The sequence below is a fragment of the Lissotriton vulgaris genome, chromosome 5, assembly GCF_964263255.1.
Source record: "Lissotriton vulgaris chromosome 5, aLisVul1.2, whole genome shotgun sequence".
In the NCBI taxonomy this organism is placed as follows: Eukaryota; Metazoa; Chordata; class Amphibia; order Caudata; family Salamandridae; genus Lissotriton; species Lissotriton vulgaris.
Window position 1 is genome coordinate 1191707434 of NC_141693.1, and position 16470 is coordinate 1191723903.

The 16470-nt window shown below is 43.3% G+C and overlaps 1 protein-coding gene across 1 annotated transcript in view; it reads right to left on the reverse strand.

The window, feature by feature from the left end:
• Positions 1 to 16470, reverse strand: part of LOC147712250 (scavenger receptor cysteine-rich domain-containing protein DMBT1-like) — a 426380-nt gene that overhangs the window by 62916 nt on the left and 346994 nt on the right. Inside the window, exon 10 of the mRNA XM_086922980.1 lies at positions 9151 to 9183. Coding sequence (XP_086779106.1) covers positions 9151 to 9183 — 33 coding nt within the window. The remainder of the gene's footprint in view (positions 1 to 9150; positions 9184 to 16470) is intronic.

A 16470-nucleotide genomic window follows, 5' to 3' on the forward strand; every position in this document is an offset into this window, starting at 1 on the left:
AACTGAGTAATCAAGCTTGGTATACTGAATTACCTTCTAACCCTATCTTTTCAATTGTCACAAAAATTAATGACTATCTTAAACTATGCCAGCATGAGACTATCTTATCGGACGATGAATATAAATACTTAACAGTGGACCGCCCATGTTTCCCATGTCTATACACCTTACCAAAGATGCATAAGGACACTACTTCTCCACCCGGGAGACCCCTAGTCTCTGGGATTGGGGGGCCCACTGAAAAATTATCAGAGTTCTTAGACATCTTTCTACGCCCTCATGTTACCAACTTAGCGTCTTACATCAAAGATACGAAAGATATACTTAATGTCATCAATGACTTTAGTTGGGAGCCAGAAATGTTAATGGTTACTATGGATGTCTCACAACTGTATACCAATATTGGACATGAAAAGGGTATTTTGGGATTGGAATACTTTTTATACAAAAGACCTGTTGAATTACTGGATCATACCAATATGTTACTTACTATGTCCAAACTAATTTTGGAGAATAATTTTTTTCTCTTTAATGACAAATGGTACCGCCAGAAATGCGGAGTAGCCATGGGTTCTAGGTTTGCGCCGTATTTCGCCTGCTTCTATATGGGGTGGATGGAGACGGCGCATATCTGGGGCCCTGGTGGTGCCGTATGGCATGAATATATCAACTATTATGGAAGATATATTGATGACCTTTTTATTTGGACAGGTGGTGAAAACCAACTCTTGGAATGTTTTGCTTATATGAACAACAATGCATACAACATGACCTTTACCATTAACTACAGCTGCTCCGAAATAAGCTTCCTTGATCTGAAACTTTATGTACATAATGGCAAACTCTGTAGCAAATTATTTAGAAAGGAAACCTCATGTAATGCTGTGTTACACGGTAATAGTGCACATCCGAGGTCACAAATCAACTCAATTCCCTACGGCGAATTTTACAGGGCTCGCCGCAACTGCAGTGAGGACACAGAGTACACAATATGTGCAAATGACATAGAAAATAGATTTCTTTCCAGAGGTTATAAACAGGATGTAGTTAGAAGGGCTAGGAATAGAGCTCTCAAACTTAACAGAACGGAAACCCTACAAACAAAATCTAAACCGATTGGAACTAAGAATCCTATTAGATTTGTCACTGGCTACAATATATGGTCAACACATATCTATGGCATTAAAAAAAAAATTGGTTCATGTTAACCTCTGATCCCTCATTAAAGGAACATATGTTGACCCATCCATCCATTACATATTGTAGAGGTACTACGATTAGAAATATGATCAGTCCTAGCTATCCGAAAAAAATCCAGAAAGTGTCTTGGCTGCATACCATGAATAAAGATTCATATCGATGTGGTAACTGTAGCATGTGTAGAATGTCGATGCATGGTACAAAATCTTTTAATTACAATGACTCAGGTACTTACCATATTAAGGCCCATATTGACTGTACAACAACTTATGTTAAATATGCCATCCTATGTAAATGTGGGAAGGTTTATATTGGGAGTACCATCAGAAAACTAAAAGATCGGGTCAGTGAACACTTTAGAGGCCTTAAAAACAGGGACAATAGAGTCCCAATAGCAGCTCATGCCATGGACTGCCCAATACAAAAAAACATCTGACAATGTCTTTTCACGGTATAGAGACGGTACCGATAGACACAAGGGGTGGAAACCGTGAACTTAAATTAAGACAACGGGAGGCACGTTGGATAATGAGGTTTCATGCAGTAGAGAGGGGTTTGAATTTTGATGAGGAGTTACAATACTTCCTGGTTTAAATCATGATGTATGAATATGTTCTATTTCCTCTCTCCTCTCTCCTCTCTCAAACTAAGTTTGGGAATCAAGGAACATGATTGTATTATGAATCTGTGAAGCTGAATATGTTCCCTGTTTTGAATATCTGACTAACTATGGGAAAGTATATATATATAAAAAAGTTTCTCCCTGTATGATGTCTGTTAACTGTATCAATGGATTATCGGATGTGTTTTGGAATACTATCAATTATGAAATGTGTTTTGGAATACTATCAATTATGAAATTATGTGATTGATGTATATGCATTTTCTTTCTTCTAAGGATCGCAACCTTTCCCTTCCTGCTCTTCCTACTAAAATTTCTTCCTTACTGTTACTAATGATAAGACACCATTCTACTAATCAGTACTCTTGTCCCTGGTATGTTTTGTTTAAATTTATGTATGTAAATAATACATTCTATTTATTTTTGTCCCCTTGAGGATTATTATTTTTACCTTATGTCCAGGACGGATTTAGCATCCTCTCCAAATTATATAGTCATAATATTCTTGTGAGCTTAAACTTTGGCTCTAAACGTTTTTATACAAAGATAAACTGTAGGACGCACTTACTTGTACTTAGGACTTTGCGCTGTTTACTTTGGATTGGAGGGACTATTAGGATAGAATACTTTCCTCTCTCCGTAGTTTTTAGGATAATCGCAAATATTACGATGTGGTGATCTTATGCCATTAGCACTAATTGTGCTTTTTACTTAGGGTGTGTTTCCTATATATATACTTACCTGATTATGGCTTTTCACCTATGTTTACACTATTATGCGTGCTACTATAAGATGGCGATACTTTTGAACCGTGAATTTGGCAGTCCGTTTTTAGTTTCCTGGAGCAGGGGAACCACAGTGATAAGAAGTTCTGCAATATGGCGCAGTCGCTGCACGCTGCCTTACATTGAGAAACTGCTGTTTCCGCTCTGTACTCGGAGGTATGTTAATCATGACTTTGTTATTGGACTTTCCGTCTGTGAAGTTTAGTGTAATTGGTATATTTATACGTGAGTGGCTACTTGCCTTTGTCATACATGTCATTTTACGTAAAATTTGGGGATTTTCGTTCTCTGGCTAAACGTTACTATGTACTAATAGGAGCCATTTCTCTATTATTGTCGGCTTTCACCATATAGAGGACACATATAGTATACTGGTTGGTTATCACATAGCTTTTCCTAGCGGTCACTATTAAAACGGAGATTGCTTTTTTCTTACTTTCAGGACAGGAGTGTATTCCTTAATTTCACTGTATTGACCCAAATACGGCTTGGTTTTCATATCTTCGCTATCGATTTTAAAGGACTGGGCTTTTGACCTATATTAATATGAGACGACCTGGAGAGTGCTTTCTATCGAGTGAGTGCTGGATATGTTTTTTACTCCATTCGGGTATTTCTACTATTGTTTGCCCTCATGTTTGGGTTACTTGTATTTTTAGACGTGAGGTTCTCACCCATATACTGACTAGTGATCAATTTATTTATTATCTTTTATTCTCAGTTTAAGAGTTGACACTGTTAATGGACAGAGGCATTTTTCTCTTGTTTTCAACACAACCTTCCCTTTTTACTTACATGGTGAGCTTCTCTCTATATACATGCGTTCAACCCGTTTACCTGTTCATGATTTATGTGCAACTTTATCACTATGGGGTTATCAATGACGGCTCTAATTTTCGGTATTCACTACCTTTCCTTTTACTCTTTTTGATCTGCTCTCTCACTTGAAACTCGGGTTCCTTTAGTTATTCTGTGTTAATTGTCACTGTCTTTTATTCTTTTCTGCTCACGTCCTTTAGGGACCTATGAAAGCTTCATCTTATCATAATGGCTATCTGACTAAATGACCTATAATTCTCTTGTCTACTGATATATCGTGTCTTATACTCTTTTTCCTTGTGTTCTTCTATTTTGATGACAGAACATATGAAGCTGTAATATAACCTATAAGGTAATAGCATGTAACTAGATAGAACTGTTCACGACTTATCTACTTCTAGGATATAATATATGTACTAGTTGTTTGAATGTCCTTTAGTTTTGTTTGACTCTGTCTCTTAAAGAACATTATGGTAGTGAAACTTTGATCGCTCTGAAGCCACTTTGTATTAATAAGGACTGTTTCTTATATGCTTTTTATATGGATTGACTAAAGTGGAACAGTAGTATGATTATATTTATTACAATATTTACAGCCCTGACAAAGTCTTTCGGTCATCACGACCAACACGAAACACGTGTTGGCAGTGGTTATATAATTCTTTTCTGGTGAAGATTGGACTCAATGGAAAATGAAAATAAATGAAGATGAAATGAAGACACTTTGTATCCTTGGATTTGATATTTCTTTCTTGATACTTAAGAACTCTTAGCTCAGGATAAATTGTGCGCACGATGAACACCATCCACTCCGGATCCCCAACCGACCCCTGCCCCCACCACGTCTTCAACAAGGCCGACTCCATCATCGCACCCCATCTCCGGGACATCATCAACGCCTCCTTCAACACCGCCACTTTCCCGGAAAGCTGGAAGCACGCCGATCTCAGCGCCCTCCTGAAGAAGCCAACAGCGGACCCCACCGACCTCAAGAACTTCCGCCCCATCTCGCTACTCCCTTTTCCTGCCAAATTCATCGAAAAGACCGTCAACTGACAGCTTGCCGCCTTCCTCGAGACGAACGGATCCCTCGACCACTTGCAATCCAGCTTCGGCGCCAACCACAGCACCGAGACCGCCCTCATCGTAGCCACTGACGACATCAGATCCCTGCTCAACAACGGGGAAACAGCGGCCCTCACCCTCCTGGACCTCTCCGCAGCGTTCGACACTGTCTGCCACCGCACTCTAGTGCAACGCCTAAGCAACATCGGAATCCAAGAGAAGGCACTGGAGTGGATCATTTCGTTCCTCGCCGGAAGAACCCAGAGAGTCCGCCTCCCCCCGTTCAGATCCAAGGCCACCGAAGTCATCTGCGGCGTACCCAGGGATCATCACTCAGCCCCACCCTCTTCAACGTCTACATGAGCCCTCTCGCAGCTATCGCACGCAAACACAACCTCAACATGGTCTCCTACGCCGACGACACACAGCTGATCCTCTCCCTCACCAACGACCCAGCCATCGCCAGAGCCAGCCTACATGAAGGGATGAAAGACGTTGCCGAGTGGATGAAGAACAGCCGCCTGAAACTGAACTCAGACAAGACGGAAGTTCTCATCCTAGGATCATCTCCCTCCACCTGGGATGACTCCTGGTGGCCCCCTTCCCTGGGCACCACTCCCAAGCCAATGGACCACGCACGTAGCCTGGGCTTCATCCTGGATTCCTCCCTCTCGATGACCAGACAAGTCAACGCCGTCTCATCATCTCGCTTCAACACCCTGCGCATGTTCTGAAAGATCTTCTGATGGATCCCCACCGAAACCAAGAAGACGGTCACCCAGGCGCTCGTCACCAGCCAACTGGACTACGGAAACACCCTCTACGCCGGAACCACAGCCAAACTTCCGAAAAGACTACAATGCATCCAGAACGCCTCCGCACGACTCGTCCTGGACATACCCCAACACAGCCACATCTCCGACCACCTGGGAGACCTGCACTGGCTCCCCGTCAGCAAGAGGGTCACGTTCAGACTCCTCACCCACGCACACAAGGCTCTACATGACCTGGGCCCCAAGTACCTCAACAACCGCCTGACCTTCTACATGCCCACCTGCCAGCTACGGTCGACCAGCCTTGCCCTCGCCGCCGTTCCACGCATCCGCAAAGCCACTGCCGGTGGAAGATCCTTCTCCTACCTGGCAGCCAAGACAGGGAACTTCCTCCCCATCCACCTCCAGCTAACCCAGAACTATCTCTCCTTCAGGAAGCAACTCAAGACCTGGCTCTTCGAGCAGTAACGTTCCCCCCCCCAGCGCCTTGAGACCCTTCTGGGTGAGGAGCACGCTATACAAGTGTCATGATTGATTGATTGATTGACCTGACAAAAACGAGGGCCCAGGACACGTTATCCAACCTGGTGACTGGGTCCTGATCGGGACTTTTTACCGGACTAAGAACCTCCAGCCCTGCTCAACACAGTCCCAACAGGTGTTACTGACCACCCGCACCGCTGTGAGAGTAGAAGGTCGAAAGAATTGGGTGCCTTCATCACACTGCAGGCGTGTGCCTCTTTCCCTCCCCTATGATCAGTGGGTGAGGAAAGGACTAGGAGACTCAGAAACAGAAACAGTCCCGACATTTGTCCCATTCAGCGATGCCAGACTGCATTCTACATCTACGGAAGCAGAGAGTGACAGCATACTGAAAGGAAGGGTGCAACCCGCCCTTAACTCTGCTCAACACCAAGAACAATTGTTTCCCGAACATACTGTCCCTATTTCCGACCGATACATTTGCACCCCCGAGGGAAGGCTTGTCCTTGACTTTGCCAAGTACCTACAGGCGGTAAGGCTGTGATCTTCCCTGGCTGAGAGTAGTGCTGGTGTGTCAGACTGAGGTAAGCCATAAGGGCCCTTGGCAACTGCGCCCAGTGAAGCAACCACCAATCACAGACAGCCACTAGAGGTCCCTAGCTTAGCACAATGGCCGCCGTCCAAAACACCCGAATCCAGAAACAAGATGGCAGCCTCCGACATAGTAAATGCTTCATGGTCACGGTGGTGACGCTGTTCGTCTCCCTCATCCTGTCTATCCTCGGTTGGCTGTTACTAATCTACCATCCTGTTACCTCACCAACTCCTACCCCGACTCCTGCAGAACACCAGTATTATACGGTACCAGCCCACGAATTACCCCGCCGTGCAGAATTCTTCAACAACACCTTCATCCAAATGTTGCCTCATCATCAGCTGATCATGAACTTTTCCATCTGCTGGGTGTGTGGACTGATGCTACATTCCATGATACACCCTGTCCCATTCTTTCCCTACCCCTTTTCGATCTCTGGGTCTTGTCTTGCATAGTGGATGTTGATGCAGGAGGCCTACACTATCAATGGTACTGCCAATTCTGCCCTTGGAACATTTCGGGATGACTTCTGGCGGAACAGATTCAGCCATGCCAATGCTCCTTTTTGCCCGATTAGCTCATCCACAACGCTACTACCACCAGATGAACTCGGTGAGATGGTAGTATTCAACTCAACAAATCGACGAACATTTTCCAGATTCCGCACAAGAAGGATACTGCCTGATGAACGAGACACTGTGAATGTCATAAATGTTCAAGGCCGTGTCTGCATTCACGGCCCAGGGACTAAGAAAGTTGGTACCAGTACGTGTGATATCACAAAAACTTTAAACTCTACATCTCCTCTGAAGCTGGTGGCATCCCCCAACACCTGTTTCATCTGTGGCACTGCCGCCTACACTTGCCTCCCCTGTAACTGATCTGGTGCCTGCTATCTGGCCTTCCTCCTTCCACCAACGTATTCTACCCATGGAGATTACCACCTGTTAATGAAGGGTGCTGTGCGCCGCTCACGTAGGGGCATCATATCAGCCGAGGATAAAGCAGGCCAGGAAACTGGGGACATCTTTAAAGGTTTCCTTCCTTTCTGGGGCCCCATGGCCAACAGTCGGGCTGTACGAGGACTGACCAGGGTTTTGAAGCCACCATCACAGTAACAGCTGGTGCACTATCCAACATCACAGCAGATCTACAGGCGGACCGCCTCATGACGCTTCAGAACAGGAAGGTCCTAGACATCATCTTTGCTGATCGTGGTGGTGTGTGTAAATTGATCGGCTCCAGCTGCTGCATGTACATCCCAGACAACGCACCAACAGTGTACGATGCCATCCAACATCTGCATCTCCTTTCTTCCGAAATTCATCTGGATGAAGGCAACTGGTCCCTCACAGGCTGGATCTGGGGCCTCCTTTCCCAGTCGGAGTGTAAAATCATCATCTTCCTTGCCTTGGGAGTAACTGTCCTGGTCTCCTGCTGTTTGTGCTTTCAGTGTCTGCCAGTGCTCTGTACGATGTGTGTCCAGACCATCAAGCCTCCACCCTCTAACATTCACAACACCAATATGATGATGATGCTCCAACAAGAAACGGATGGCCTTATGAACATTGACATTTCTTAAAGTATTTGCCACTCAATGACAAACGGAGGGTCTGAGGAAAAGTGTTCTTCATATCAGCATCATTTGTACCAGGACTCCATTGCTTTTTCGTTGCCATCTTGTGTCAAACACTTCCACACGACCCACCTGGTCATTTCTGCTGATGCCTGAGGAAATTCTAACTGACACGACAAAAACCATCTTGCAGCCTGCATTTCGGCCCAGGAACTGTCACACACCCAACCCCCCCTGTTCTTTGCAATTCAACTAAAAGTGACAAGATACTCACATACTTAGTAAATCATTTGTTTTCCATCTCCTGCTCCCAGCGTGGTAAATATCCTTGACACCGTGATCAGATTATCTGGACAATGGTCGGACTGCTGGACCATGATCAGGGTAAATAAACAATGACTTGAAAGACCGGGCTTCGATCAGGGCAATTGAACAATGACCTGAAAAGACTGAGCCTTGATCAAAGCCGAGTGAACAAGGATTTGTGTACCAAGCCTTGACCAGGTCACCACCTACAAACGTCGTATGGATCTGGTTATCAACTGCAAACACTGCCCTGATTATACAATGAATTAACAGCCAACAGACTGGGATGAAAAAGTATAAAAGGCTTGTAAGCTACAGAGTGAAGTAGCAGCCTCTTCTGTCTTGTCTCTGACTAGCTTGGGACTCTGTTCCATAGCCCGGGTAATTGAACAAATCGGGGTTCCTCCTGCAGACAAAGGCTCTTGTGTCTCCTTTTACTAAGTATGGAAGGAGGTATGGAAGACTTTGTTATGAGTATGCCCCTTTGATTGTAGCTTCTCCACTGAATGAGCAGACTGGGGTTGCTTTTCAATTCAGCAATTAAACCAAGTGCACCCATGTGAAGCATTGTCTGCACTTGTTACAAGCATAGGGTAACTGCTAGCAGATGAGTACAAAATACAAACCTCACATTGTCACTGGTGTGAAAGGAGAATAGATTTCCGCGGTTTCAAAACTTTAGTTCAGAGAAATCAGTGGCATATAAGAAGTTAAATATTTTTCAATATGTATCCTGCCTACAATACGTTTGTCACTCATGATATTCTATTTGCATTTCTGATAGCCCAGAAGCTATTCTAGATTGCATGGAGTCTGGTGCACTCATATAGGTTACACTCCCAGTCTGATAACTTTGCCATCTGGATGACAAATAACCAACCATCGAGTTTCTAAGTGGATTCAGAAGGTTTTGGGCTGTCACTTACGTGTTATCTTGCTGGCTGATGTTGTTGAAGTCTCTGTGGATAGAAAAAGAAAGGAAGGATCAAAAAGGTGCTTGAGGAATCTGATATCCACTAAAGAATGGTACTGCAGAAGAGTGGTTAATGGGAACATCAGGGATGTTCGAGTGAAGAAAGTGGTCATGAATTGAATAAAGGAAGAGAAAGGCTCGATTAGGGAGAACAGTGGGAGGTGATGAGGACAAAAGTAGGAGAAAAGAAACAGGAGAGGGAGGTTAGGGAGTGGAAGTGGGTGTGTAGTAATGTGAGGTAGTCGAAAGCGACAGAAGTATAGGTAGCAGAAGAGAGGGAGCCTACAAAATGGGGGCTTAGGAAGAAAAAGCGGAAAATAAATATGAAGCACTGAGTGATAAAGCAAGAAAGGAAAAAGTGTGTCAGTGGACGACAAAGTGTGAGAGTGGACAAAGGAGGGCAGGTCAAATTGTAGAGGGAATTCTTGATGTCCTACCCAGAAATGGAAGCTAGAATAGTATGATTCACACTACAATCACAGAGGCACCAGGCAAACCATCTGTATTTCTTTTTTTAGTATTGTAGAGCGCCTTTTCCTTATACTGAGGGTACAGGAATAATAACAATGTTAGAATACAAATGTATATAGGATAATATGGGCCGAGCTTGGAAATAAAAATAAGCCCTGTTAAAAAGAGGCCACAAAAAATCCCATTGCCATAAAGGTGACAAAAAAAAACTTGTTTTATTTAGTCAATAGCTCTTACAACACATGGAGGGCTCATTTTAGGTTTATGAAAATGGTCCTAAACTATTGTTTTACTTACTCTGCAATTTAAATCAGGCTCTTTATATAGAAGGGAGTCTCAAACAATTACCCAACACTAAGGCCAGATGTAGAAAAGGAGTTTACCCATTCTGTGTCTATGGGAAAATGTGTTCATACATATGGCCCTTAGAGACATGGTGATTCCAACATTGTATGTTCCACTTTTTTGGTTGTTGCCTATTTTGTTGCCTGTAAACACCAAGTAGAAAAGACATTTGCTGGACATATTCTGATGTAGAATGGCAGAATATGCTTAGGTATAACAAGGAGGTCCAGAAAGTCTACCTGGTTTCATTGCACTCATTAAATTATTTTGTAGAAAGGGTCTCATGCAGTACTTCTCGGCAAGATCTATCCATATCGTAGTGATAGTTGTCCCAGATGCTCTAATGGGTCTTACAGAGTCCAATATATGATATAGCAGTGCCTAAAGGCAGTGGTGGCTCGCTGAGGGAGTGCTGCGGGGCAGTGGGACAAGGGGAGGGGCAGGGTGGGAGATAGGGGACTCGGACATATGACGGACAGGAGTACAGTAAGTAATTAAATAAATAAAATGATTTACCTTGCGCTCACTGCATCGCCAACTTGGCGATGCAGCAAGCTCCAGGTAAATAGTTTTATTTATTTAATTACTTACTTTATTCCTGTTCGTTGTATGTCCAAGTCCACGAATCCCCCACCCTGACCCGCCTCACCACCCCGCAGCCCTCCCTCGACGAGCTGCCACTGCCCAAAACGTGGTGGAGTGTTGGAATAAAGTGCTGAATCAACCAACAGAAAGATGGGGGTTCTGAGACATTGTGTGCTGGGATTGCACTCGATATCTCAGAAGAGTAAATAGAAATGCCAGATGATAGTTGGTGCCTATCTATTCAATGAGCACATAGTGGTGATCCCCTTACCCCTCTATGAGATACGTGCATGATCTCAATGAAGGGTTTTTGACAGAAGAACTTTGTATGTCATCATTGAGGGCAAATGTAAAGAGGGAGAGGAGTTGAAGAGTGTTGGAAAGATTGAAGGAGAATGGAGATGAAGCGGAGTCATCCTCATTGCTTGCAACCTAAAGAACACAGTCCATATGTCCTGCACTATCCAATCTTGTTCCCAGTCACCTTAATTTCCTGCAAACTGTGTGCTTTGTTAAAAATCTTCAGCCTTGACTAGAATCGTGTTTGAATCTACGTCGATATGTGTGTGTGTGTGTGTGCGGGTATGTGCCCAAGCACACACATGTTTGTGTGTCAATATGCACAGTACATTCTCTATCCTTGGCTCTATTGTAAGTCATGTAATCATTGGGTTACCCTTGAAGACATGGCATGAATGGATTCAGCATTTTTAAAGGTTCAGGAAATAGAGGCACAAAGGTCTCCAGTTTCTGGAAATCCTGACGGGTGCTGTGATTAGCCGCACATCAATAACCATCTAACTTATTTATACAAATTCCCACTAAAAAATACAGCCAAAGACAACGTAGGAGAAACAATAGAAATGTGGTCATGGTATGAAATCAGAAAATGAATGGTTGTAGTAGGGAGGTTGTATCTCCGGAGTAAGACTAGAAAATACTGTTCACTCGAAAGGTAGTGTGTGTAAAAAACATTCTCTAGACAAACTAATGAAGACAACAACAGCAAATGAATTCAAGGTGTGCTCGGACAAAAGTAATGAGCACTCAATTAGTAATAAAGGATAAACTTGGAGGCCATAAAGGCTCTGTGAACAAAGGTCAGAAAAGGAGTTAGCAGAATAGGTACTTCCAAGAGTGTCATCATCTGCTATTGCAATCTATTTTTGTGTAGAAGACTATGTTGAGAATTGTGCTCAAGAACAATACAATACACTTTGTAGTAGCAGAAACACTAAGATACATCTCCGTGTATCGTAGGCAGTGAAGTAGGATCACTCAGTATTAAATGACTAGGGCAACAGAGAATAAAGGTGATATTTGTACAATGTCTCAGAAATGCCAATACATTTATGAAGATTATAGTTGCACGTATAAAGGGGCCTCATGTGTGGTTTACTGTAGCACCGCCCAACTAGGTTTCAAAAACATTAGCCTGTTGAGATTTCCCACAATATCACTATAGTGTTACATACCATTGAATATTGTTAACCACTTAATTGCTGAGGGTCCCGACCATTATTTCAGAGCCTTTTTTTTAAACAAACTTTATTGAGTACCAGAAAATGAGCAAATATTTACCAAGTGCATTGTGGTATTTTCATTTTTGTTTTTCAATCGTATACTCATCACTTCTGTGTGCAGACTAGCTCAACCACTTCAGAGCCTTTTTGACATTTGGTTGCGTTCATAATTTAGCCTTCATAACTTGTTTCCACAGAAGACAACCAGAAAATTGACATCTTCTTCCCGTTTCTGGGGGATTGTAAAGTTACCAGGGGATTGTGATTTAGCTTGGAGGCATCTGAGAAAAAATCGAAAGTGTGCCAATGTTGTTGTTGTTATTTTATCAAAAAGGGAAAAAAGTGTTGTGCAACAATGTGTGTTTTTTCTAAATATAAAAATCTTTGGACTGGGTAAGAGTGGTCTGCTTAATTCAGACACTCTGTTCATCACCACCCCCTTTACTGTATCGTTTTTGGCCACTATAGGTGTGGCAGGGTATACTCAGACATGAGTCCCTTTCTCACTGCTCCATCAGGATTCAAGCAAGCCGGGCCGAAGAGGCTGAAATGCCAGAAACCGGTCCCCGGTAGCTTGTCTCCTTTCTGGTGAAGAATTGGCTTGGTAGTTTGGTCTGCCCTGTTCCCATGATGCACTGGGCCAGGGACAGACTAATTTGCATATAGCCAGGTTCTGAGCTGGGATGGGGCAGTGAGATAAATAACGGTGATGGATCAAGCCCTGATCTTTGGACTGGGTAAGAGTGGTCTGCTTAATTCAGACACTCTGTTCATCACCACCCCCTTTTCTGTATCGTTTTTGGCCACTATAGGTGTGGCAGGGTATACTCAGACATGAGTCCCTTTCTCACTGCTCCATCAGGATTCAAGCAAGCCGGGCCGAAGAGGCTGAAATGCCAGAAACCGGTCCCCGGTAGCTTGTCTCCTTTCTGGTGAAGAATTGGCTTGGTAGTTTGGTCTGCCCTGTTCCCATGATGCACTGGGCCAGGGACAGACTAATTTGCATATAGCCAGGTTCTGAGCTGGGATGGGGCAGTGAGATAAATAACGGTGATGGATCAAGCCCTGATCTTTGGACTGGGTAAGAGTGGTCTGCTTAATTCAGACACTCTGTTCATCACCACCCCCTTTTCTGTATCGTTTTTTCTAAATATGGCACCAATGAACCCCTTTGCTGCTTGCGTCGGCCAGCGGCCGACACGCACACTACCTCTGTAGTACTGCGCACGTCCGTTGGCCGCTGCGGCCTCGCCCACTGCGCTGAACCACCGCACCGCATTGGAATTGCCGCCGTGGTTAAGCGGTTGAAGGTTTTGTGTTCTACTATTGCGCCTTCCTATCAGCTTACAGAAAGAAGCAGAGTAAAAAAAAACTTTGATCAATAGTTCCTACCTACTTCTAAATAGTAAGGGAAAGAGATATAAAACCCACGGATGAACCCAAGAAAGGTATACATTTCTGAAACCTATGCAAAATTCTGAAGTACAAGTAGCCATGTGTATACATCTGTAGGAAAGTAGGATCTGCTTTTATGATTACCCCCACTTTTTCCTACCACAAAAAAGGCCGCTGGTCCGTGATGATGGGGGGTTCAGCCAAGGGCTGAGAGTACTCCTATGCGCAAAAGTGAAATCCCTTTTTGAACGGTTCCCCTCACACACCAGAGGTGTCATGCTTCATCAAAGGGGTGTCTCCTCACATGAGAGACTTAATCTCTATGTGAGCTACAACACCCTCGCTGCGAGGGAGGAGCTCAGGGATGTTTTTGTATGAGGTTGCGGGTATACTAAAACCCTATGTGAGCCTGGCATGTTCAAGTTAGTGCAGTGCTGTAATATGAGTGATTCACAACTAACTACAGGGTTAACTTTGCTGCAACTTCATTGAGCTACCCGGTGTCAGGATTAAAAACAGAATCTCGCTGGGAACACAGATGCCGCCATTAGAGGCTTCTGTGTTATGTAAAGATCACCATGTTTCAGCCTGCAGACCTACAATAGTGTCACGGCCTTCTTCAGGGTCAATGATATAGCTTACTGAAATAAATGAGTGTGAATATCGAGTCCTGAGAGGAGATACCAGACCTCCAACATTCTATTCCAGAGGTACGGTGCTGACTAAACCCTTAGAGAGAATTCTTGAAGCAAACCCTTGGCAAAACCAACTTAACTTAAACTGCTACTTTTTTACTCCCTCCCACGTATTAGGCTTAGGTCAGGTACACTGGGGTAGGCGTAGTTAGAAGCACCAGTTGAGTACGTTAGCCAAATGTATATATGAATGTATATATTTTATTCATTTTAACCATCTTATGGCTAAGAAACCATATCCATGCTTTTACAGTATTATTTTGTGATACTCCTTTTACTGTACGCACTTTTTATAATAACAAGTCTTGCAATTGTGGCAATTCATTTCTCTTGCATAAGAAAGAAGACTGCTCAATAAATAATATATTTTATTGAAAACGCCCGTCTCTCTATTCTCTGCATACTGGTGAAAGTAATTCTGCACAACTGACTGAGTGAAATAGCTGTCTATTTTTTCACACGACTCTAGAGATTGACTCTTATTCTGAGGAGCAAAGTTGTCATGTTAATGCGGTTGTTGGAAAACTGAATCCATTTGTGTCTGAGCCAGGGAAGCTGATCACTTCCTATTCAGTCAGGAAAGTTTCCAGTGACCTCTGAGCTAGCTGGTACAAACCCAATTAAGTCCAACATAGTCAGTAGAGACCTAGTAGACCGCACTCCTAAGTCTATACTGCTGTTTATGTTATTCCAATGCGCAGGGTCTATAGGGAAAATAGGAACTACACTACAAGGGTACCCACTTACATAAGTGTGCACCATATACCAAGCCAGCTTCTCACAACATCAGTCAAGGTTTGCTCAAAGATATTCACTGTAGAAATAAAAATAAAATAGTGAAAGCAAGTAGGTAAACAGAGAAATAGTTGAATGTTTTTTAACTGAACACTAATCTACCAAGTTAATAATACACCACTTCCTCTGTCAGACTCTTCTATTCACAGAGCTACTACTTCGATTTTGTCAGCTGTCCAAAAACCAGCAATACATAGAGATATCAACCAAGCCACAACTCACAATGATTTTCATTGTGTACCAACCATGCATCACTTCATAAGGAAAAATGGGTGTGAAGGAAAGCTGGGCATTTTTTAAAGCTATGTAAGGCATTTTTTCAATGAACCACCCCACACCAAGAATCAGATTTTGGGGACAATTGGTTATTTGTAACAACCCCTAATTTTGATTTATCCATAATGCCAGTTTGTTCTGATGGTGTGTTTACAAAATTTGTTTTTTGAGAACACTGACTTGGAACTTGGAACTAAAACTATGAGGAAATATAATAAAACATGTGCTATAATTCTGCACTCTTACATTTCTCCTGATAAAACCTGTTCCCTACATGTGTAGGTGTATCTAATGAATGGTACAGGAAAGACTCAAAAAAAGAAGAAAAGAGAAAGAAAGAAAGAAAGAAAGAAAGAAAGAAAGAAAGAAAGAAAGAAAGAAAGAAAGAGAATCAGTTTTGAATAAGATACTTTTCTGGTGCTGGCTGCCTGACTCATTTGGACCCAGGATCACCCAGCAATCAGATAAACCCATGAACCCCAGACATTTCTGGGAATTAGAAACTCAGGGATAATCCAGGGCTTGAATGGGTCCCAATATTTTTTAATGAATATAAAGGATAATTGGATGGTGACACAGATATCCTTCATATTTATGTTTGAGAAAGTTCATGAATTAGCAGGGAATGATAAAAGTCCTACCAACCACCATTACAACACTTCTTCCACTAATAACAGTACTCAACTAGTACTAGTGTACGGATGTATGTCAGAACCATGCAAGCCATTATTGTATTGTATTGTATTGGGAACTTATATAGCGCTTGGCTGCCCCAGCAAAGGGGCGTCCCGGCGCTGCGACCGAAACTAAAAACAGAAGGGGAATACCAGAAGAGAAAAGATACAGTTACTGAAAAAGATGGGTTTTGATGGCTTTTCTAAAAGCCAACAGATCCTGAATGCCACAAATATTTTCCGGAAGGCTGTTCCAGAGCTTGGCAGCGAGCAAGCTGAAGGAACGACCGCCCATTCTGGCTAGATTGGTACGGGGAATGACCACCAGATGTTGTCCTGCTGAGCGCAGTCGCCTCCCAGGGATAAACTTCGTCAGGAGGGGGCACAGCATCGGGGGGGAGGCGGTTTTAAGGATTTTGAAGGCGAGACAAAGTGCCTTAAACTGAATCCTTTTTCCCACCGGGAGCCAGTGCAGTTTTTTCCGAACTCCCGCCACTGAAGAGTGGCGGGGAAG